We start from the raw sequence: 26,977 nt of genomic DNA, 5'->3' as shown, positions 1-26,977 counted from the left end.
ATGCTAGCATGGACAATGGATGTTAAATGATGATAAGGATGATGATGATGATTTGAACTTTGGTTTCAATTAAAAATATTAGAGATTTTCATTTAGCAGTTGGGTGTTACCTAAATATGGATCTCATTGAATACATGCAATATAGGTGGCACAATGTGATAATAACAATTTTGGTCGTAACTAACAATAATAAATGCTGAAGCGTTATTTAACTCTTGAGGGAAAACAAGAACAAATGTTTTGGTTGATAGGAATGGTTCTCATTCCAAGAATTTTAAACCATATTTTCACATATGGAGTAAAAATTGTTTGCCAACATAACAAGGCGGTCCTGGTTTAGGATGAATGTTGCTGTAATTTAGCTCCAGGTGATATCATCTCCAGCTGGCTATACGACACGATCTGTGTCCTTATATTTTCGAACAAGGGAATCTAGCACCCCCACTTAGCTCAAAACAATATCTGTGTATTGCGATTTCCAGGTTGGTTCCCTTCATCAGCACAGAATATTGTTCAGCTAGAGGTGGCTCTGCCAAATTCCCGTTTGAAATATATAGTTTTCAAAGTGACAACTAGTCACTGATCTATAAATTAAAAAAGTACTATTTTAAAAAATAGTGTCGTATAGCTGGCTGGAGACAGTATCTCCTGGGGCTAAATTGCAGCAACATTTGTCCTAAACCAGGACTGCCATGTTATGTTGGCAAACAATCTTTACTCCAAAGTACTGTTGCTGAATATCTCTCGTTGTGAGATCTACAAATAGTAATTTTCATACTCACATATGTTGCAACTAATCACTTTTGTTTTTTAATTAATCTCTCTTATAAACTCTGTTTCTACCACATATAAATCTTTTGATACCAGCTCACTCAAGACTGCTCTTGGTTCTATGATATAAACATCATGTTTCAACCTTTTGGCATTTAAACTGGCCATATCGAGCCCATATATTTTACCAGATCTATGTTCAAACCAGCCAGATCCAGCCTCTCACACCTATCCTACAATGTCATTCTAAAAATAAACAATTACATCATCAAAAATCTCAAAGCTACAAGATAATGTCTGATTTATTCAGAGCAATGAAAAATGAATGAGAAGTATTCCACTTGACAGAATAACCAGAATGCCAAAGGGTTTAGAAATTTTAATTTCCAAACTTCAGCTTAATAAGGACAAATTTAGTTTACAATATTCTTCATTATTTTAAAAATTAATTGAAAAGAATACATCATTAATATGGTAAAAAAGGGTTAAGATGCTTCCATCAAAGACCCTGCTTTTCTCTTCAGAATCATGTAGCATTTAATGTCTGAGTAGTTTATTTATCGTCAGTGGTGGCCAGTGTTGGTGTTGGCATTTTCTTGTCTACTTTTCCATTCTGGTTTGAGCTAAAAGAGACTTCTTGAGGCAGCATCCTATAGCCTGATGCCCTCTCTGGTACCAACCCTTATATTTTTCAAGTAAGATATTTTAATCTCCATTTTTGCACACCAAAGACCTTTGAGTTCCTGCTTGACTTTTCTTTGTTTGCGTGGATCACAAGCAACACTGCTGCCCAAGTAGTCTCAGTGTGAAGACAGATGGAGACACACAGACACGTGTATGTCTGGGGAAGAGGGATTAGCAGATTTGTTATTTTTATAATAAAAACCAGTGTTAGTTTTATCAGCATCGTCATCATCATCATGTATCGTAAGCGTTTTGCATCATGTTGATGATGCTACAGTGGAAGTCTTTCTGGTTAAATGTGAGATCTCCCATCGGATGAAACCATAGTCTCGCCTTGTACTGACTTTGTCATAGTGTTTTCTTGGGTGGTTTGCCATTGCTTTCCTCAACTGGATGGCCATCAGCACACAAGGAGCTCATCTGTCCTTTGACAGGTCATGTTTTAAATCCCGCTGTGTGTCCAGCCTCTCTCCTCACAAGAATAGCAAGCTACTCTAGTGAGGTAGATCGTTCAGTTGCTGACCACTTGACTTTGAAATAAGTAGTATTTTTTTGATTTCTTCAAACATAGCAGGAACAAAGAAGGACAGACAAAGGGGCTAAACATAGCGGGAACAAACAAGGACAGACAAAGGGGCTAAACATAGCGGGAACAAACAAGGACAGACAAAGGGGCTAAACATAGCGGGAACAAACAAGGACAGACAAAGGGGCTAAACATAGCGGGAACAAACAAGGACAGACAAAGGGGCTAAACATAGCGGGAACAAACAAGGACAGACAAAGGGGCTAAACATAGCGGGAACAAACAAGGACAGACAAAGGGGCTAAACATAGCGGGAACAAACAAGGACAGACAAAGGGGCTAAACATAGCGGGAACAAACAAGCACAGACAAAGGGGCTAAACATAGCGGGAACAAACAAGGACAGACAAAGGGGCTAAACATAGCGGGAACAAACAAGGACAGACAAAGGGGCTAAACATAGCGGGAACAAACAAGGACTGACAAAGGGATTAAGTCGATTACATCAACCCCAGTGCATTTAATCAATCCCGAAAGGATGAAAGGCAAAGTCAACCACGGCAGAGTTTGAACTCAGAATGTAATGACAGACGAAGTACAGCTAAGCATTTCGCCTGGTGTGCTAACATTTCTGCCAGCTCTCTGCTCTGAACAAATAGTATTGGTTTACAATGGTACCAGAGGCAGGTTTCATCAACCTTTGATAAGATCCCTGACTTGGCAAATTTATCATGTTTACAATGTCTTCTTACCAAGTTTTTTTCTTTATTTTGTTGTCTATTAATATGTAAGAACCATTGTACTTTATCCAAGTACCAGAGTACTATCCTTAGTGAATAGTGGAACTTTAATTTGACATGTTCTGTTCTGATGTAAGACATACTTTTCTGTAACAATTCCATCTTTCTTCTTGGTTCCATAGTCCCATCATTTTTCCCTTCAAGCAAATAGTTCCTGGTTTTATATCGGGAAGAGATTTAACCGCTATCTTTTTCCAAATTGAAGCAGCCACCTCATAGAAGACATCTCATGCTTGCCCTCTCCTACAAAATATACAAGAATAGAAATCACGGATGGAAGAATGGACACAACATGCTCCAACTGCTGTTTGGCACTTAACATGGCAAAGTACTACATTGTCTCCCAAAGCCATTGAACTTTGGGATATTCAAGATGCAAGACTTATATGGCCTATGTCTACCTTGGTGCTGTTCATTTGTCTGAACAGAGTTGAATAATGCTGTTCAGTTAGAACACCACCACCATCACCACCACCAGCTGTGATTACATTTTGTTACAGCCTTGATAGTCATCTTGTTAACCATTCCAATATTTCTTATCCTACAGCTGCTGTAATAGGAATGCAACGCCAGCTGGGGAAACGCCAAAAGACAAATAAAAATAAAATAAAAGGTTTTCACCACCTGATATAATTAATTAGTTTATTTAAACACAAATGCATATATTTTAATTAATCGTGAAATATCAGCAAATTTGTCATGACTAATCAGTTGTTATAAAGCTAGCAGACAAGAAAAGAAAAGGGTTATTGAATTCTTAATGTTAGAATATTAAGGAATAGAATCTTTTTGGCAGGAATTCATTCTTAATATCATCAGTGTATTGAGAGAGAGATGGGGAGAAAGGAGGGTTGGGAGCAAGATACAGAGAGTGAGAGAGGTGGAAAGAAAGTGTCAAACAGAAAGAGAGAGAGAGAGAGAGTAGAGTAGAGTAGATAGCTGTAAGAGCCATCTAACATTAATGGTATAAAAGATATTCAGTTATCAATTAAACTGAATTATGGAACCAATCTAACGAATTTTAGTTGAATCGTTTAATAATTGATGAGGTTCACACAGAACAGTGACAATACAAAGAATAATATCTCTGTTCATTTTTGATAAGTTTTAAACAGATTTCAAGGTGAAAATGCTGAACTTGCTTTTTGTCACCAGAAAACATCTTCCTTTTAGCAGACATTGTTATGCATCAGCAAATAATTTGTTTACAGATTTCTAGAGACAAGACCCAGTTGTTAGTTACACTGATCCAAGGTTAGCTTTGGCTGAGAAGACTCACAAAAGGTTGAAACCCTGCAGTGTCTCAATGTCCCCTTATATCAATGAACTGTGTGTTATAAATACACATCGTCTGAAGAGAAGAGGTGTTCTCCACTGCTGGAAATCACTGCTAAAATGTATTAAAAATGAAGTTTTATTACTGTTTAGATTTTTGCTCTTCTGTGTTCACCGGCTGAATTATTATCAATTTGGCTGACATCGTCATGCATCACTCTTTTATTCTTTTATTTGTTTCAGTCATTTAACTGTGGCCATGCTGGAGCACCGCCTTTAGTTGAGCAAATGAGACCTTTAGCCAAGCAAAAGAGTCCGATAGAATAACTACTTGACTTATAAAGAATAAGCCCTGGAGCATTGCCTTTAGTCAAGCGAATCGAACCCAGGACTTATTCTTTATTAGCCTAGTACTTATTTTAACAGTCTCTTTTGCCAAACCGCTAAGTTACGGAGACGTAAGCACACCAGCATCGGTTGTCAAGCAATGGTGGGGGGACTAACACAGATACACAAACACACACACACACACACACACACACATACAATGGATTCTTTCAGCTTCCATCTACCAAATCCACTCAAAGGCTTTGGTTAACCCAAGGCTATTGTATAAGACACTTGACAAGGTGCCATGCAGTGGGACTGAACCCGGAACCATGTAGTTTGTAAGCAAGCTACTTACCACACAGCTACTCCTACGCCTATTCAGTAAATAATTTGTTTACAGATTTCTGTAGATAAGAGCCACCAGTACTTTTGTTAGCGTTATTGATCTTGGTAATAGCTTTTACTGAGGAGACATGCATAAGTTCGAAACACTTGTGTCTGAAAGTCCTTTATGTCATTGAATCGTGTGTTAGTATCTGAAGAGAGGAGATGACTTCTGATGATGAAAAACAAAAGCTGTCAGTCTTTTCTTGTTTAAATCTGGCAGAACAGATTGAGAATAAATAAATTCATCACTAGTTGAATTATCTAGACAAGCATTTGCTATCTGGTTGGTCTAATTATCATGAAAGAACAATTTAATTATCAAAATATTTAATTTACTCTGATATCTAAAGATTAATTGGCTGTGTGAGGGTTAAGCTACTCGACTACAACTCCAGATGTTATGTAAATGCCTCATAATAAATTTCTTGCTTTTTACTATTTAGTTAGTGACTTTCTAAATAGTATACACTTCTATCACCATCTTACTAAACAACAACAACATCAACAATAATAATAATATTATGATGATGATGACATAAATAATAGTATTCTAAAGGAAGTAGCAAAATGTAAATCTTTGGGTAGATCTCATCACTTCATTGTTGCAATCAGCCTTATGATTCTCGTTAGCTTCATCAGATTTATATTTTTTTAAATTTCAGTCTTTTTTTTTCAATTAAATACAAAATTTGAATATTTTTTTTCATTTCCTGTGTGTCCTGACTGACTTTTAATTATTATGCTTCAAAAACTTTCTATTTGTCTTTGGAATGTCTCTGAATAAGCACATTTTTTTTTAATATATATATTTGCATTTACTTTTTATAATTATTTTATATCCAGCAGGGTGTTTTTTTTTTGTCTCTGCTGCTAATGTATTGTTAGTTGACAAGAAGAACACATGTGTTGATCCACATGTCATTATGTCTGTTTTATATTATATTAAGCCATCATCATCATCATAATGTCCACTTTCCCATGCTTGCATGGGTCAGATGGAATTTGATGAGGTAAGTTTTCTACAGCCAGATGCTCTTCCTGTTGCCAACCTTCACCTGTTTCCAAGCAAACATAATATTTCCCCCATGGCTGTCGAAATCTGTTTTCCACATCAACATCATCATCGTTTAACGTCCGCTTTCCATGCTAGCATGGGTTTGACGTATGACAGGGCTGGTGAACCAGATGGCTGCACCAGGCTTCAATCTTGATCTGGCAGAGTTTCTACAGCTGGATGCCCTTCCTAACGCCAACCACTCCGTGAGTGTAGTGGGTGATTTTTACGTGCCAGTTAGGTGGCACTGGCAACGACCTCGCTCGAATCTTTTTTCACATGCCACTGGCACGGGTGCCAGTAAGGCGATGCTGGTAACGATCACGCTCGAATGGCATCTTTTACGTGCCACCGGCACGGAGGCCAGATAGCCGTTCTGGCAACGATCACTCTCGGATGGTGCTCTTAATACCTTACTAGCACGGGGCTTGAGTGCCAGTAATGTGACGCTGGTAACGATCACGCTCGAATGGTGCCTTTTAAGTGCCACTGGCACGGAGGCTGGTTAGCCGCTCTGTCAATGATCACACTCATATGGTGCTCTTTGCACCCCACTAGCACGGACGCCAGTCATCGAATCTGATTTTTGAATTTTGTGGAAAACATTGTTTGTATGGTCTTGATGATCACCCTCTCCGCCCTCCCACCCTTGACCTTGCAGAACATTTAAGATGTGACAGATGAAGAGAGAAAGGGCTGCACTAGCATTTTGCTGGTGCTTGTTTTCATCTGAGTGGACCTGATTAATGTCAAATGAAGTGACTTGCTTAAAATGCAACATACTGCCCAGTTCAGGAATTGAACTCTTGACTTTATGCGTGTCAGCCTAACACCCCAAACACTTTGCCATGTGACTTTGAAATTAATCAATGCTAGTTCTTGTGAGGTCACGTCACCTAGCAGTCAGTGTGGTATACTCGTGATTGCAACTCTTTTACTTGTTTCAGTCATTTGACTGCCGCCATGCTGGAGCACTGCCTCTAGTTGATCAAATCGACCCCAGGACTTATTCTTTGTAAGCCTAGTATTTATTCTATCAGTTCTCTTTTGCCGAAGCGCTAAGTTACAGGGACGTAAACACACCAGCATCGATTGTCAAGCGATGTTGGGGGGACAAACACAGACACACAAACATATATATTATATATATACATACATACATTTATATATATATATATATATATATATATATATATACATACATTTTTATATATATATATATATATATATATATATATATATATATATATATATATATATATATATATATACATACACATACGACAGGCTTCTTTCAGTTTCCGTCTACCAAATCCACTCACAAGGCTTTGGATGGCCCGAGGCTGTAGTAGAAGACACTTGCCCAAGGTGCCATGCAGTGAGACTGAACCTGGAACCATGTGGTTGGTAAGCAAGCTACTTACCACACAGCCACTCCTGCGCCAAGGTCATGATTTCAATTCCTAGACCAGGTGGCACATTGCATTCTTGAGCAAAACAGTTCATCTCATACTGCTCTGCTATCGCTTCAACACCTGATCTGTGGCATACTTGTGTACCGTTCAGGCCACATCAATTTGATGAATGAAGTGAGCTAAAGTACAGCACATAGATTTGACCACTAGAAACAAATCATTTGTGCAGGTTATTCCGCAGAAAATTGCGGAACCCTCTCTTTTGGACAACAAGAGAATATCCGACATCCAACTCTCGACTTCTTTATAGCAAACAAATCAATCCTCTGCTTGTTGTTTTCTTTATGTTTCCATATTCATCAAATTCTCTACTAAATATAAAATACCCAATCCTTCCTCCACACAAACCTGCTGTCTACTGAAGCTCTCCCCCCCCCCCATAGCCTATGCTTTCTCTCTAAAGATGTGATGTTTCGTTTAAACATCAATCAATCACACAGACATCATCAATCTTATTTAAAAGTCATGTGCACTGTTGCCCCCTCCCCCGATACCCCCCCAGTGTCAAACTTGTTACAAACCACTAAACAAGTAAACAAACAAAATCTTACAGATTGCATAAATTAACTGGCTTCATGCTGGGTAATTTATGCAGTCTTCTCTGGCAGTGGAAGTTTATAGTGCAAGTAACTTTAATTTAGGATTTTATACATACATAAATATATATATACATACATACATAAATATATATATACATACATACATACATAAATATATATATACATACATACATACATACATAAATATATATATACATACATACATACATACATACATAAATATATATATACATACATACATAAATATATATATACATACATACATAAATATATATATACATACATAACTATATATACATACATACATACATACATAAATATATATATACATATATATATATATATATATATATATATGTATATATACACACATGCACATATATATATATATATGTATATATACACACATGCATATATATATATATGTATATATACACACATGCATATATATATATATGTATATATACACACATGCATATATATATATATATGTATATATACACACATGCATATATATATATATATATATATATACACACATGTATATATATATATATATGTATATACACACATGCATATATATATATGTATATATACACACATGCATATATATATATGTATATATACACACATGCATATATATATATATATACACATGCATATATATATATGTATATATACACACATGCATATATATATATATACACACATGCATATATATATATATATATATACACATGCATATATATATATATACACATGCATATATATATATATATACACATGCATATATATATATATATACACATGCATATATATATATATGCATATATATATACACATGCATATATATGTTATATATATATATATACATACATACATATATTATATATATACACACACACATGTATATGCATATGTATATATATATACACACACACACACACACACACACATGTATATGTTAATATATATATATATTTTACTTGCTTCAGTCATTTGACTGTGGCCATGCTACAGCACCACCATAAAGGGTTTTAGCTGAAGAAATCAAACCCCAGGGCCTATTCTTTGTAAGCCTAGTTCTTATTCTATCATTCTTTATTGCCGAACCACTAAGTTACAAGAACATAAACACACCAGCATCTGTTGTCAAGTGATGGTTGGGGGACAAACAAGGACACACAAATGCACACTCATATATATATACGTTGGGCTTCTTTCAGTTTCCATCTACCAAATCTACTTACAAAGCATTGGTCAGCCACTTACAAGACACTTGCCCAAGGTGCCACGCAGTGGGACTGAACCCAGAACCATGTGGTTGTTAAGCAAGCTATTTACCACACAGTCACTCTTGCGCCTATATATATATATATATAATATATATATATATATATATATTTATTATATAGAAGGAGCTTCTACAGGACTAGAACTGTTTCATTCAAGAGAAATCTTCAGGAAGCTTGAAGATTTCTCTTGAATGAAACAGTTCTAGTCCTGTAGAAGCTCCTTCTATATAATAAATTAATTTTACTCTGCTATGTATTGAGTACCTTATTTACTGTGGTTAACCCCGAATCAACCCGGGACCTACATATATATATATATAATATATATATATATATATGTATACATATATATATATATAAAAACATAAAATGCTATTTTTTTTAACTTAGTGGTTCATTCTCTTTGATTCTTGCAAGTTTACATTTTATCTGGGAATATTTTTTTCTCCTTTTTTCTTTATGTTTGCCAGTAATTGACTACAAGTTTATCGTTAGTAATTAACAGTGTCTTGCGGTGATGTAACTTAGCTGTATACAGTAGCTTGGCAGAAATATAATTCTTGAGTAACCAAAATTATAAATCTCTCTCTCTCTCTCTCTCTCACATATACACACTCTGTATTATTTTACTTGTTTCAGTCATTTGACTCTGGCCATGCTGGAGCCCTCCCTTTAGTTGAACAAATCGACCCCCAGGACTTATTCTTTGTAAGCCTAGTACTTATTCTATCAGTCTCTTTTGCTGAACCACTAAGTACAGGGACGTAAACACACCAATATCAGTTGTCAAGCGATTGTGGGGGTTACAAACATATATACACATATATAAATTGATACATCTGTTTGTTGTCTACACTACCTGTCTTCGTCTTTTGTGTTTTTTGTGAATTCTCCCTATATACACACACACATATATATATACGACAAGTTTCTTTCAGTTTCCGTCTACCAAATCCACTCATAAGGCTTTGGTCGGCCCAAGGCTATAGTAGAAGACACTTGTCCAAGGTGCCATGCAGTAGGACTGAACCCGGAACCATGTGGTTGGTAAGCAAGCTACTTACCACACAACCATGCCTGCACTATATATAAATATATATATATATATATATATATATATATATATGATGGGCTTCTTTCAGTTTCCATCTACTAAATCCACGCACAAGGCTATAGTAGAAAACATTTGCCCAAGTTACCACGCGGTGGAACTGAACCTGGAAAGTAAACTACTTACCACAAAATATATATATATATATATATATATATATATAAATATAAATATATATATATATATATATATATATATATATGTATGATGCCATGATAGATCGTTAGCTATTACACACATTTTTTTCTCTCTTGTTTTTTTTCTGTGTATCTTTCTGTAGAAGAGCGTAGGCTCAAAACATAAAAGACCTTTTCTATTCCTGAGCGCTATTCTAATACATTTGTTTGTTTGTACACCACCTGCCTTCGTCTTTTGTTTATTTTCGTAAACTTTCCCTTTATATAATAATTACCTTTTGGACGTATATTTTTCTTGTTTTTTTTATCAGTTTCAGCTCAAAGCCTCGGCCATGCTGGGGCACTGCTGTTATATACATCTCTATTGACTTTCTCATTGCTAATGCAGTTCCCTGTCTAGGCACAAATGTAATTCTTTCCCAAATGAATTGCGCTTCATATCTATGGCTCTGTTGAAGCTGTAGGATGTTATTCAGGTACTCAATTATGGGTCCACTGCATCTTACAGCCAAAACAGCTTTAAGCCAATGTAGTTCATATGATTATTATTTATTGCTCTGTCATCTCTTTTTCTTATACACACACACACATATAATCTCTCTCTCTCTCTCCTTCACTATATTTATAAATATGTATACACACAGATTCTCATGCATACACCTAATTTTAATTTGCCGTAATCGTAGTTGCTTCCCGCAGTCTGTTGAAATCAAATTAGATTCTTAAAATCATTTATCACACAACAAAATATATTTTTAGTTTTTATTTATTTTTGTCTGAAAAGCAATAACCCCCTCCCCCCTTCAGAAGGACAGTAATTGGGGGGGGGAGTTAAGGATGAGGGGGTGAGTTCAAGAGTTATAATTTTAAATGTAAACTTATATTTTTTTTGTATTTTTTAAAAAGTAATTTATTTATTTTCTTGTTTGTTCCTTATTCTTCTTGTTGCTGCTTCTTAAATTTTTTTTTTTTATTTAGCTATTTTTGTTTTTTCATGTTCTGAAAGTGTTCTTAATTTTGCAACAGAACATAAAAATGAAAGAAAAGAAAAGGAAAAAGGAATGAAAAAAAGCCCATAATTTTAAGACTTAGAGATCCATCTTTTCTGCATTAGTGTTTCCTAAACTTGTCTCAAAAATATTAAGAACTCTCAGCATGGTTCCTTATCCTGCTAGAAATAGCAACCAAATCACCCCCACATCACTTCTTGTTATCTTTAAAAAAGAGAGATGAGAGGCTACTTTATGTAATCCTAGATACTCCTTAAAAGAAGTGACTCATGGTTGGATACCTCTGATTAATCATAGGTCTGTTCAATCAAGGTTGTGGTCTCAGGTTCAGTCCTGTTGCATGGTACCTCGGGTGTTTTCTACTACACCCCTGGGCTGAGTGGATTTGGTAGATGGAAATTGTGAGGCAGCCTATCATATGTGTGTGCGTGCTTGTGTGCGTATCTTTGTGCTTGTCCCCCAACTAATTCATAACCAGTGTTGGTTTGTTTATGTCTCCATGACATAAGTTCAACAAAAAAAGACACCAATTGAATAAATGATAGTTTTCGGAATAAGTTCTGGCATCGATTTGTTTCACTAAATATTTCAAGGCAGTGCTCCAGCATGGCTACAATCCAATGCTTGAAACAAGTCAGTGAATAAAATAATGTTCATGTTAGTGTAGCAGCAGCAGCAGTAGTAGTAGTAGTAGTAGCAGCAGCAGCAGAAGTTGTAGCAACAGCAGTAGTAGTAGTTGTAGTAGCAGCAGTAGTAGTAGTAGTAGCAGCAGTAGTAGCAGCAGCAGTATTAGTAGTAGTAGTAGTGGCAGCAGTAGTAGTAGTAGTAGTGGCAGCAGTAGTAGTAGTAGTAGCGGCAGCAGTAGTAGTAGTAGCGGCAGCAGTAGTAGTAGCAGCGGCAGCAGTAGTAGTAGCAGCAGCAGTAGTAGTAGTAGCAGCAGCAGTAGTAGTAGTAGCAGTGGCAGTAGTAGTAGTAGCAGTAGGAGGAGTAGTAGTAGCAGCGGCAGCAGTAGTAGTAGTAGCAGCGGCAGCAGTAGTAGTAGCAGCGGCAGCAGTAGTAGTAGCAGCAGCAGTAGTAGTAGCAGAAGATTCTAGTTGAGTAAATGATTCCGTTTGAATTAATGTCTTTGAGGCCCATTTTGCTCTTGCTTAAAGCCTTTAGCATTTGAACTGGAAACACCTGGTCCAAACATTCTCCCAGTGCTATATTCAAACCATCCAGGTCAGGCCTCTCACACCTACCTTGCAATGTTATTTTAAAAATAAGCAATCACTTCATAAAAATTTCAAAGCTACAAGATAATTCCAGATTAATTCAGAACAATGTGGATAAATCCTCCTCCTCCTCCTCCTCATCATCATCGTTTAATGTCTGTTTTCCATGCTGGTATGGGTTGGACGGTTTGACCAGGGTTGGCAAGCCAGGAGGCCGCACCAGGCTCCAGTCTGATCTGGCACTGTTTCTACAGCTGGATGCCCTTCCTGATGCCAACCACTCCGAGAGTGTAGTGAGTGCTTTTTACGTGCCACTGGCACGGGAGGGAGCCAGTCAGCAGCACTGGCATCATGGTGCTTTTTACGTTGCCGAAGGTGATCTGAATGCTCAAAGGATTACTTCTTTAACATTTAAACTAGCCATGCCTGTCCCAAATATTCTGTTTGATGTTCAAACTAGCCTGATCCCACCTTTTGTGCCTACCCTACAATGCCATTCTAAAAAATAATCACGTCTCAAAGCTACAAGATAATCTTTATATATAAAAGTGAGGTTGTGTGCTGTCTGTCTCCTACGATTTAGATTCCTAACTACTCCCACATTTTGCGGTGCAGTTTAACCAAAACCGGGTATCTTATAGTCGTGATTCATATCGAGCCCTTCTGGGTATTAGCGCGCGTCTACGATTTAAAAAAAAATTTACCATCAATTTTTCTCATTTTTAATGCATTTTTGGCATATATAAGGGAAGTAACTCTAAAAATTTATTATTAAATCTCAGAACGTAAAAAGCTACAGTAACACCCCCCCCCTTTGTGGTTAGCTATATTGAGATGGCTATTATACTTTACATCTCTAAAAATGCTTATATAGTTATTTCCCTTACAAACCCGAGCAACGCCGGGCGATACTGCTAGTGTATAATAAATTCAAAACAATGTGAATAATAAGCATTACATTTGACAGAATGTAATGTTCATGTTAGTATAGTAGCAGTAGCAGCAGTAGTAGTAGCAACAGCAACAGTACTGGTAGTAGCAGCTACTTAGGGGTTAAAAAGGGTAATATCTGATCATGTGCCAAGCTGGAGCTCTCTGTCCAGTCATTGTTTTCCTTTCAAGTTAAGCAATTTTGTTTGTTTCTATTTTCAGGTCATGTACAAAGCAATTTACAGCACCTTACCTGGCAACCTGCTTCGGCCTAACATGATACGCCGAACTCACCTGTATGAAGAAGAGGTAATTTCGTTTGTCTTTGATTTCTTACCCGTCTCGTTCATTGGACTGCAGCCATACTGGAGCACTGGGTTTAGCTGAAAAAATCTTAAAGGGTTTAGTCGAACAAGTCAACCCCAGTACTTCTGTTTTCCATGCTGGCATGGGTTGGACAGTTTGACAGATGCTGTCTAGCCAGGGAGCTGTCAAAACTCCAATTGTCTGGTTTCTAGACTGGATGCCCTTCGTAATGCCAACCACTTTACTGTGTTTACCTATGTGTGTGTGTGTGTGTATCATGCACATATGTCAGTAATTACTCAGGGTAGGCAGTTGGTGATCTTTATGCAGTAAAACACACAAAAAATAAGCAAAACACAGGTGTGCGACTGAGTTGAAGGCAGATTTACTTCTGCCTTTATAGCACATAAAGAAAACATTGTTGTAGGAGTGTACGCAGCACATGTACTACAGCAGTCCTATGTGTAGTTTAAATATTGAGATTGAAAGGCAGGGGGGAATTATGCTTACCTAATCTACGTAAAAATAAAATATTTTGTATTTTATGCAAAGTAACAAGAGTAACCTTCATAATTTTATTGCATTTGGTGCATATTTTGCCATAAAAGGGAAATGTTACTATCCATCTGTTTTAATCAAGGTAGGCATTGTCTACCTAGGTGGTACATCCCTGAGATATGTGTGTGTGTGTATGATGGGCTTCCACAGTTTCTGTTTACCAAATTCACTCATAAAGCATTGGTCAGCTCAAGGTTGTAATAGAAGACACTTGCCCAAGGTGCTGTGCAGTGGGACTGAACCTGGAACCATGGGGTTGCAAAGCCAGCTTCTTAACCACACAGCCATGACTTTGTTGATTATGATGCAATTTTTGACTTGATGGATGATGTATTTGAGATGATTGATGACAGATGTCTTAGATATATGACGTATCTAAGAAGATTGACCCTAACGTTCCTAGTTATGATGTATTTAAAAACATTGATCATAATCAAATTGTTCATCCCCTTTCTGGATGTGCGGATCTTAAACTGCCTAGATGTATCTTGGAAGATTGAGGTATATTGGTCTATCTAAATACAATTAGGAAAGGTGCTTGCAGCCCTCCAAGATATGATGGATCTTGGGAAACTGATAAGTTTTCTGTGTAGGTTGTATCTAGAAAAATCATCATCATCACCATCGTTTAACGTCTGTTTTCCATGCTGACATGGGTTGGACGGTTCAACTGGGGTCTGGGAAGCCAGGAGGCTGCACCAGACCCCAATCTGATCTGGCAGTGTTTCTACAGCTGGCATCGACCACGATCGGATAGTGCTTTTTACATGACACAGGCACGGAAGCCAGTCAAAGTGGCACTGGCATTGGCCATGTTCGGATGGTGCTTTTTACGTGTTACCGGTACAGGGGTCACAATTTCCATTTGATTTGATTTTGATATTGCTGTTGATGTTGATGTACTCGACTCAGTGGGTCTCCTCAAGCATGGCATGTCACCCTATGATCCAAGATACTTTTGAGTGGGCTGGTTTTGTGACACTGGTGTAGGTCACAGCTGTGGACTTACTTTATTTGCCGGGTCTTCTCAGTCACAGCATGCCTCCAGAGGTCTCTGTCTTTTGTCATTGCCTCTGTGAGGCCCAACTTTCGAAGGTCATGCTTGACCACCTCATCTCATGTCTTCCTGGGTCTCCCTCTACCCCAGATTCCTTCCACTGTTTGGGAATGGCACTTCTTCACGCAGCTCTCCTTGTCCATTTGCAGTACATGACCATACCAACGCAAACGTCTCTCTTGCACGCCACATCCGATGCTTCTTATATCTAACATTTCTCTCAGGGCGCTTACACCCTGTTGTGTGTGCACACTGACATTACACATCCAGCAGATCATGCTAGCTTCATTTCTTTCACTCGAATCAACAAGTTCCTTTCCTGCATTTCAGCATCTAATATTTCTTTCACTGTTTTCTTACTAATCTAGTTATGACACAACCAGCTGGTTATTCTATACATCACTTAAACTACTAGAAATAGCAACCAAGTAACCCTCTCTCAGTTAACACTCTGAGGAGGACACATGAGATAATGTAGTCCTAGATATGCTATACCTAACACAAGAAATATTATATTCATGGTAGTAGGAATGCTTGATCAGAGCTGACCTGGAGGCTGAATAACAACAACAGCAACAATTTTAATTACCTCTCCTTAATCTAATTAATCTGTGTTCTTGTTGTACGCTCTTTATGTCCCCCCACTTCCCACATTTCTTCAATTTCATTCATTCCTCTTCACTCTTTCAGGAACTTCTTTCCTGTAGACAACCAATGTACATATATATATACACACATATATACACACACATTTTAATTATCATTTTTACCTCTCTAAGCACATTTCTTGTTATTGTTTATATTTTCATAAATTTGTTGGTTGTTTCCAGTCCTTTTTTTTTGTTATCATCAGCTTTCTTTAGTGTCAGCATCTCAACTTTCCTCATTCATAATGAAAAAAACACTTACACAATTTTATTTTATTCTTATTAAGATTTCAATTTCATTGTTTCTTTGTCGAGTTTAAAATCTGTTTTCTTATCGTGTTTGTTACTGTTGCTGCTTTGTGAGAACATGTGGCCCAGTGGATAAGGTGTGAGGAGCTGGTGATCAAGAGGATGTCAGTTCAATTCCTAGATCAGGCAGTGTGCTGTATTTTGCAAGGTTATTGGTGACCTTGTTAGTGATGGTGCCACATAGAAAGCACCCATTCTAGTGCCGCGTAAAAGGTACCTGGTACCCTCAGTAATGTGGTTGGTGTTAGGAAAGGCATCAAGCTGTAGAAGCCATGCCAAAACTGAGGACTGTGGGCCTGGTGTGGCTCCCGGGTTTGCCAGCTCCTGTCAAACCATCCAAACCATGTCAACATGGAAAACAGACATTAAATGATGATGATGAGCAAGGCACTTCATTTCACATTACTCCTGTCTACTCAGTCCTCTCTCTCTCTCTCTCTCTCCAGTTATCTCTTTAACTCTTTAGCATTCAAATCATTTTGTCACATGTAATGCTTCTCTATTCACATTGGTTTGAATTAATCATGCATTATCTTGTAGCTTTGGGTGGCACGTAAAAGCACCCACTACACTCTCGGAGTGGTTGGCATTAGGAAGGGCATCCAGCTGTAGAAACTCTGCCAGATCAAGATTGGAGCCTGGTGCAGCCATCTGGTTCACCAGCCCTCAGTCATTCGTCCAACCCATGCTAGCATGGAAAGCGAACGTTAAACGACGACGACGACGATGATGATGATCGTTTATAATTAGCATAACATTGTAGGATAGATGTGAGGCACCAGATCTGGCTGGTTTGAACAGGAAACAGGTAGAAAATCTGGGCCAGATACAGCCTGTTTCAATGTCAAAGAGTTCACATCAAAGAGTTGAGAAGTTGCTTAGGTCTACATGTGACTACACAGATTCTTGAAACAAACTACAGATGTATGGGACATGTTATGTAGTTATTTTTTAATTTTGTTTTTTAACTTGCTGTGTCTAGAGGAAGGGGCAGGGCCCACAACCTTCACAGGTTCCTGAGATAGGCGAATGTGATGTTGCTGATGTTCTTGAAATATTGCAAGTCAGTACCTACAGAAAACACATTGAGCTGGGAGTTTCAGAAAGCCAATATTCTGGGAAGGAAGGAAGGGCAGATGGACGGACGGACTGGGTTTTTGGGTGTGTCTTGAGGCCGGGGTGAGGCAGTGGATGTAAGGGTGACAAGAGGAGAAAGATAAATCAATCTAGAATGCCTCAACAGAAGTGAGATTTTCTTCCACCATATTCCATAAAATCTCAAGATGGAGGGAACTTGTTCAATCTGCCTGAGGGGAATCACTGAGGGACAAGTTTTCTGATCGAAGTTGTTTCAACCATTGTCGACATGTTTGGACAGTTGGGGCTTCATTTTTATTGGTAGAACCAATTTTTCTTGCTGCATCTTTCGCTGAGGAACCCTGTTTGTATTCACGCAGCATACAATGTCTTATATGTGTTTGGTCAGCACTCATTCTAGAGGACTCAGATTGCAGAAATATTAAACAATTTAGTATTGAAGTCATCTGAAAGAAATAAGAAAAGCATTAGAGCAAACGCTGAAAAGTTTATATTGCATTCGGTATTGACAAAGTGTCTTCAAAGTTAATATGTCTAAAATGCTACAGGATTTTGTATCCACACCATACGAGTGAGATTGTTGCCAGAGCAACAAGCTGGCCTTCGTGCCGATGGCACATTAAACACACCATTCAAGCGTGATCGTTACCGCGTTGCCTTACTAGCACTTGAAACATTCAAGCGAGGTTGTCACCAGTGCCGCTAGACTGGCTCCTGTGCAGGTGGCACATAAAAAGCGCCTTTTGGGCATGGCCGTTGCCAGTACCACCAAACTGGCCCTCGTGCCAGTGGCACATAAAAGCACCCACTACACTCTTGGAGTGGTTGGCATTAGGAAGGGCATCCAGCTGTAGAAATATTGCCAGATCAGATTGGAGTTTGGTTCGTCAGATCTCAGTCAAATCGTCCAACCCATGCTAGCATGGAAAGTGGACATTATATGATGATGATGATGACACACACACACACACAGTGGGCTTCTTTCAGTTTCCATCTACTAAATCCAACCAAAGGCTTTGGTTGGCCTGAGGCTATATTGGCAAGCACTTGTCCAAGGTGCTGTGTAGTGGAACTGAACCTAAGACCACATGGTTTTGGATGCAAGCTTCTTACCTACACAGCCACACATAAATCTATGTAAAACTAAATTAATTCTTCACTTATTTTCCTTGTCTTGAATTATTTTCTAGGATGTTCCGGCTGAGATTTTGCGGAATGTATCTGATCAACTGAGACAGCTGCAACCTGTTCCGAAATATCTGGACGATTATACAAAGGAAGAAATTGAAAATTTCCCCAAACTTTTTGATTGGTAAGTCATTAGAATTTTTTCCTTAAATAGACAGCCTTCTCTGATATTTGAAATCATCATCACCACCATCCAACTACCATCATCATCATTTTCATTCCCCACCACTATCATCATTATTATTCAACATCTGCTTTCCATGATGACACTGGATGGTTTGACAGGATCTGACAGGTCCAAGGACTTCTTTGTACTCCAGTGTCTCCTTTGGCATGGTTTCTTTTGCTGGATGCCCTTTCAAATGCCATCCACTTTTATACTGAGTACTTTAATGTGGTTTTCCTCTACAAATGAGGTTGGAATGGTTCAAAGATTATTTAGCTTCTGCCTCCTATTTCTGTCGTCTCATCAGAGAAACACAACTTGGCATCTCCACAGAAAGAGATTAATAGGACTAATGAAAAATAAAATAAAATTTTGTTTAAGTTGTGTTTTCAAAAACTGTGCGAAATGCCACATTTGGCATCAGTGTGTTCAGTCTGGCTGTCCTTGGTGGAGAAGTGGAATTCATACAGACACTGCAGCTAAACAAACAACGATGATAACTTATTCGTTTTACTGGTCATGAAACCGCATTATCATATTTATGTATTTCATGGAAACAACGTTAGGTTGAGTATAATTTGTGAGGAATGTCTGTCGAAAGTGATATAGAAACGAAACGAAGAAGGTGAAGAATTGTTTGTCTGTCGGGTGTTCTTGAACTTTAAAGGTGAAGAATTATTATTTTTTTCTTAATTCTAATAATTTTGTAATGGTTTAATCAGCCGGAAGAGACTGTGTTTCTGTCATTTGCAGACTGTCTGAGACTGGTGACATTGATGCCATTTATGTCTTGTCTGAACAGCTGGAAGTCGGTGTCTGTATAAAAAACATTAGATGCGAAGAGTATTCTCAAAGAGTTGAGACTCTGTATATTCCAGCGTTTAGAATTGGTATTCCATATGTGTGTGTGTCATAAGAGACTAAACCAGTTGGTCTCAGGGAAAGCATGTGGCTAAGCTTGCTTCATAACAGTATGGGTTTGAGTCCAGTCCCACGCCATGACACATTGGGTAAGTGCCTTCTATTATAGTCCTAGACCAACCAAAGACTTGTGAGTGGATTTGGTTGATGGAAACTGAAAGAAGCTGATGGTGTGTGTATGCGTGGATTTGTGTGTGTGTCTGTATGGGGGGGGGGGTTGTGTGTGTGTGTACCTTTACCTTGACATCATGTGATGGTTGTAAACAAGTTTCACTGTTTTCATACACGTGAGGTTGTTTGTTTCTAGTCTTCTGTGAAAAACATATCTTGTCATTGGGAAATATTACCTTGCTTGGAAACAGGTGAGGGTCACTGATGGGAAGGGTATCCAGCTGTCGGAAATCTGCCTCAACAAATTCTGTATGATCCATGCAAGTACTGGGAATCATCATCATCATCGTTTAACGTCCTCTTTCCATGCTAGCATGGGTTGGACGATTTTGACTGAGGGCTGGTGAACCAGATGGCTGCACCAGGCTCCAATCTTGATTTGGCAGAGTTTCTACAGCTGGATGCCCTTCCTAACGTCAACCACTCCGAGAGTGTAGTGGGTGCTTTTTACGTGCCACCGGCACGGGGGCCAGTCAGGCGGTACTGGCAACGACCTCGCTCGAAATTCTTTTACACATGCCACTAGCACAGGTGCCAGTAAGGCGACGTTGGTAACGATCACGCTCGAATGGTGCCTTTTTACGTGCCACTGGCACGGAAGCCAGTTGGCTGCTCTGGCAACGATCATGCTTGGATGGTGCTCTTGGCACCCTACTAGCACGGGGCACAAGTGCCAGTAAGGCGACGCTGTGGACATTAAATGACTGATGATTCTGAGTTCAAATCCTGTCAGCACACACATGCACCACACTCGCACAATTACACTTTTATACTTGTATCAACAACAGGCTTCTTTCAGTTTCAATCTACCAAATCCTCTCATAAGGATTTGGTCAGCTCAGGGTTATAGTCGAAAACACTCGCCCAAGGTGACATGTGGTGTGACTGAACCCAGAACCATGTGGTTTGGGGAGCAAGCTTCTTACCACACAGCCATACCTACACCTTACATCCTCATCCTTATCATCTATCTTGTTTTAATGTCCACTTTTCCTTGCTGGCATGGGTCGGATGGATTTCATTGAAGCAGTGTTTCTGTGGCTGGATGCTCTTCCTATCGCCAACCTTCACCTGTTGTCAAGCAAGGTGATATTCCCCCATCACCTGATATATTCTTACAGAAGACTGAAAACAAATGACACCACTTGTATGAGGGTGGTGCTCATTTACAACCATCACACGATGTCAGGACAAGGAGAGACACACAAGCATATGCATAATTCTTTTATTTGTTTCAGTCATTTGACTGCAGCCATGCTGGAGCACAGCCTTTAGTTGAACAAATCGACCCCAGGACTTATTCTTTGTAAACCTAGTACTTATTATATCAGTCTCTTTTGCTGAAAAGCTAAGTTACGGGGGACATAAACACACCAACATCAGTTGTCAAGAAATGTTGAGGAGACAAACACAGACACACAAAATATATATATATATATATATATATACATAATAAATATTAGGGAATATATCCAAATTTACAGGGAAAAAAAATCAGATTTAGGATTAAATCCAATTTTATAGTAAAATATTATAAAATATTATTTGAGACAAAACCACTATTTATTAAATTTTATGTATTGATTAAGTCTTTCCTTGTTTGTTTTGCAAAATAGTGGTTTTGTCTCAAATAATATTTTATATATATATACATACATACATACATATATATATATATATGACGGGTTTCTTTCCGTTTCCATCTACCAAATCCACTCACAAGGTTTTGGTCAGCCCAAGGCTATAGTAGAAGACACATGCCCAAGGTGCCACGCAGAGGGACTGAAACCAGAACCATGTGGTTGGTATGCAAGCTACTTACCTCATAACCACTCCTGACAAGCTTCTTTCAGTTTCCATCTGCCAAAATCTGTTCACAAGGCTTTGTTCAGCCCAGGGCTATAGTAAAAGATACTTGTCCAAAATGCGATACAGTGGGACGGAATTGGATACCATGTGGCTGAGAGGCAAATATCTTAACCACACAGTCACACCTGCACCAGTTAGTATATAACATATATAAGCACAGGTGTGGTAAAGGCTTGCTTCCCAACCACTCGGTTCTGGGTTCAGTCCCACTGTGTGGCACCTTGGGCAAGTGTCTTCTTTTATAGCCTGAGGCCAACCAAAGCCTTCTAAGTGAATTTGGTAGATGGAAACTGAAAGAAGCCCTTCATATAAATATATGTGTGTTTGTCCCCCACTATACCACTTCAAAACAGGTGTTGTTTTGTTTACATATCTTTACTTAGCAGTTTGGCAAAAGAGACCAATAGAATAATAACCAAGTATAAAAGAGTGCTGGAGTTAATTTGTTTACCTAAAATTCCTTAAGGTGGTGCCCCAGCATGGCCATAGTCTAATGACTGAAACAAATAAAAATATTAGGAAAAAGATAACTTTGTGTGTGTGTATTAGTTCAAGAAAAAGATTTTTGCTATTTAAGCAACCAGTAAAACACACTTTTCAGTTTAAAAAAAACTATTTGAAGCTCAAATCTCATATCAGAGTCACTCCTTGTAAACATTATTGTTAAAATATAAATTATCCAAAAAAAAAAAGCCATCTCTACTTATCTTTTCAAACATATATCTATCTATATATATGTTAGTATGTATATATATATATATATATATATATATTTTAGTATGTATATCTGTACATATGTGTAATTGTATGCCTACAGCATATCACAAAATGCATTTTATGTGTAATGCACAGAATCTTAACACCGAATGTATGTTTATATTCTCAAAACTGAAGCAGAATGTTTGTCATGACTAATTATTTTGTTTCTTTATCATTGCAGGCCATCGGATTACGCTTACGAGGAACGTGATCAAAAAGCTTAAGGACCCGCAGACTTTTCAGCGTCACTTTGTAAAATTCATTTGTGTTCATAGTTTTTAATAAAATTAAAAATAAAAAAAATCCCAAAATGCTATTGGTGTTTTTTGTATTCCTTGTTTTTATTTTTTGTTTTAATGAAAGTAAACCAAGATTTTAAAATCTTTGACATCTGTTGTTGCTGAGATAATAAACAAAATTTTGGTTTTTCTTCCGTCTGTAAGGGTTGCAGAAGTAAACAACTGGCAACAATGGAAAAGAATTTTCACAAAACAAATCATCATCATCGTTGTTGTCATCATCGTCTTCTTCATCATCATCTTCATCTTCATCATCTTCATCATCATCATGTTCACCATCATCATCTTCATCATCCTCATCTTCATCATCTTCATCTTTGTTGTTTTCATCATTGTTGTTGTTGTTTTGATGTCTACTTGTATTGCCAGATGCCGTTCCTGTCGTCAGCACTCAGTTGTTTCCAAATGAGTTTGGTAATCTCCCAGATTTGGAAAACTGACAGCTTGGAAATATTTTGTGTGAGGAACTGGAAACGAGTGATACGGTTTGATGAGTGTTTTCATTACAAAGATTGTCCAACATGTCACGAAGCCTGATTCTCCTTTCCTGGTGGATTACAAACCAATGACACTGGCGGGAATGAGCCATCATTCACTACATACATATGTGTGTATAATATACACACACACACACATATATACATACACATATGTAGAGAAGACCTGGCAATCCAAGTGAGACCATAACCTTGTGGCTTATGCCAGGGGTGTAACCAGCCCACTTATGTGTACCTTTCCTTCATTGGACACTAAACTCTGCTTGAAAAGACCTGTTGAGGCAAGTGAAATCGAAATCGAAATATAAATTCGATGACTGGCATCTGTGCTAGTGGAGTGCTAAGAGCACCATCTGAGCGTGATCGTTGCCAGAGCAGTTAACTGGCTTCCATGCTGGTGGCACGTAAAAAGCACCATTTAAGTGTGATCATTACCAGCGTCGCCTTACTGGCACTTGTGCCAGTGGCACGTGAAAAAACATTCAAGCGAGGTCATTGCCAGTGCCGCTGGACTGGCTCCTGTGCAGGTTGATGTGTTTACATCCCTGTAACTTAGTAGTTTGGCAAAGAGATCAACAGAATGAGTACTAGGCTTACAAAATGTTCTGGGATTCACTTGTTTGGCTAAACCCCTTCAGTCAAATCACTGGAACAAGTAAAAAGCAAAAGACACATGCCATGCCCTCATCTGTCCAAACTAAATAGAATACGTGTCACCTGTGCTGGTGGCACATGTAAAAAGATTCGAGCAAGGTCGTTGCCAGTACCGCCTGACTGGCCCCGTGCCGGTGGCACGTAAAAAGCACCCACTACACTCTCGGAGTGGTTGGCGTTAGGAAGGGCATCCAGCTGTAGAAACACTGCCAAATCAAGATTGGAGCCTGGTGCAGCCATCTGGTTTGCCAGCTCTCAGTCAAAATCGTCCAACCCATGCTAACATGGAAAGCGGACGTTAAACGATGATGCTGATGATGTTACAGAACACGTTAAATATATTTGCAACAATTAGTTGCAGGTTTCTAAATCTATTTCAATCAAGTTGATATCATCGGAAAAAACAGTTGAAAATCTGTGTGTTTGTTGTATGTTTTTGACAGTTCATGGCTTGATGGGGTTGACTTTGTTGTTTGTTTTTCCTGGCTTCAATAAAACAGCTAGCAGCACTTCATTAGGGTCACTTCAGTGAAAATAAGTTTTCCCTAATGTAAATAGAGATGCTTAATTTAGGGCGACAAAGCACCCACTACACTCTCGGAGTGGCTGGCGTTAGGAAGGGCATCCGTTCGCCTGCCCTCAGTCAAAATCGTCGAACCCATGCTGGCCTGGAAAGCGGACGTTAAACGATGATGATGATGAATGATGAAGAACAATTGTGGAAGAGAAGGAACAGAATCAAATATATGTCTGTGTCTGTCTGTACATGCATGCATACATATATAGATGTATGTATATAAGTATATAGATATATATATGTATATAGATATATATTTGTATATAGATATATATATGCATATGTATGTAGACATATATATATGTCTATATACATATATATATATCACTCATGCTTGCGAGGAAGGGATGGCCTCCCTTTTGCAAATACTTCAAGGGCACTGAAATGGTGTCTAAAGCCAGCTGGAGACGACGATCTCCTGGGGCTATATAACTACAGTAACACCCCCTCCCCTATGTGGTTAGCCATATTAAGATGGCTTCTATACTTTACATTATCGAGCGATTACTGTTTCAATCTCATTCTGAGATTTAATAATGCTTATATATATATATATATATATATATATATATATAAATTTAAATTAGGATAAAATCTTTATTAGAATTTATCAAGTAGTCAGTGTGAAAAAAACCTCATAAGGGAAAATTATAATTATTCCCTTTAAATATATTTATTTATATGATGATGATGAAGGGCATTACTACACATAAATGCCTCATGCTATGAGGGAATCTTAAGAGGGACTTTAAGAGTGCCTCATAGTGTGAGGCATTTATGTGTAGTAATGCCCTTCATATAAATATATATATATGTATGTATATATATATGTGTATATATATATATATATGTGTATGTATATATGTGTGTATATATATACACACACATATATGTATATGTGTGTATATATGTGTATATGTGTATGTATATATGTGTGTGTATATATATATATATATATATACACACATATATGTATGTATGTGTGCATGTGTGATAAGAATTTGGAAACTTCAAGAAATATGAAGTAAATAATTTTTAACAGTGGCTAAAGCTATGAATAACAATGTAGAATATTCGGTTAAAAAAAAAACCTTTGAATGGAATAAAGTCAAAGACTACCAGTGGGATTTGAACTCACATCTGTAAGCATTTTATATGTGTGTGTATGTACGAGACTGTATTCAGTCTTATGTGCTGTCTGCTTCCAGTACAAAATATTGGCTCTGTGAATATATTCTAAAGAGACCAATCTTAACATATAACTAAAGATAATTTGGTATTCTGAAAACATTAAATAGTTCCATTTCAGTAATTAATGAGAAACGAACAAAATTCTCGTCAATGCCAATATTATTCTAATTAATTGTAATTACATCCACATGTAATCACATCAGTCTTTGGTGAGATAAAGAATTTTGTTTGTTTTGTTTTCCAAATGTTAGATGAATAGTTGTTGTTATAGATTAATCCCAGGTCAACATAGACAGAGTAGAGCTATGATAAAAAGCAATCCAGTTACGACCATCCCATCTTATTCTCAGGCTCACTGCACCAAAGATCTTATTTATGCAAAATGTCTCTTTTTTATTCAAAGACGTTAAGGTGTGATTTTGAAGATATATAACTGCTATTTCTAGCAGTCCCTCTCCTTGCTGGGTTGCTTGGGGAGGCATGCTGTCCAAATGGATTCATATTAAATTACTTGCTTATGGGGCATAATTTCAAGTTTGCTTCTGGCATTTCTTTGTATTTCTAGCTAGAATGCATTGATTCATGTCACCCAACCGTTTGAAATGGTTACCAAAATATCTGTCAGTCTTCACCTTTCAAACCCAAAGGCTGATCCCTCTTTGTATGTATACCTATTTCGTCTACACCAGTGTTTTGCAACCATTTTTTTTTACCCATGGACCCTTTTGCTCCCTATTTTACTCAAGTAGACCCCACTAACCATTCCATGTCAAAAAATCTTATATGCTCGAGAAGACCTGTTGAGTCAAGTAAAATCAATATCATAGCTGTGACCAGTGCACCCTAACTAGCTCCTGTGCCAGTGTCCCCTAACTGGCTCCTGTACCAGTGGCATGTAAAAGCCCCATCCAAACGTAGCCAATGCCAGTGCCCCCTGACTGGCGCCCATGCTGGTGGCATGTAAAAAGCACAATCCAAACGTGATCGATGCCAGGCTCGCCTGACTGGCTCCTATGCCAGTGGCACATAAAAAGCACCCACTACACTCTCAGAGTGGTTGGCATTAAAAAGGGCATCCAGCAGTAGAAACATTGCCAGATCAGACTGGAGCCTGGTGCAGCCTCTGGCTTCCCAGACCTCAGTCAAACTGT

The 26,977-nt window shown here is 38.1% G+C and overlaps 1 protein-coding gene across 1 annotated transcript in view; it reads left to right on the top strand.

Annotated features, from left to right (window-relative positions):
* Positions 1-22,922, top strand: part of LOC115215199 (39S ribosomal protein L13, mitochondrial) — a 57,099-nt gene extending 34,177 nt beyond the window's left edge. The window contains exons 5-7 of the mRNA XM_029784391.2: positions 13,782-13,868; positions 18,725-18,846; positions 22,790-22,922. Of these exons, the coding sequence (XP_029640251.1) occupies positions 13,782-13,868; positions 18,725-18,846; positions 22,790-22,832 (252 nt within the window). The 3' untranslated portion in view covers positions 22,833-22,922. The remainder of the gene's footprint in view (positions 1-13,781; positions 13,869-18,724; positions 18,847-22,789) is intronic.
* Positions 22,923-26,977: the final 4,055 nt, after the last annotated feature.

Source organism: Octopus sinensis, linkage group LG8 (assembly GCF_006345805.1).
Source record: "Octopus sinensis linkage group LG8, ASM634580v1, whole genome shotgun sequence".
NCBI classification, from domain to species: Eukaryota; Metazoa; Mollusca; class Cephalopoda; order Octopoda; family Octopodidae; genus Octopus; species Octopus sinensis.
Note: the sequence above shows the minus strand (reverse complement) of the source record. Positions and strands in the feature narration are given on the sequence as shown.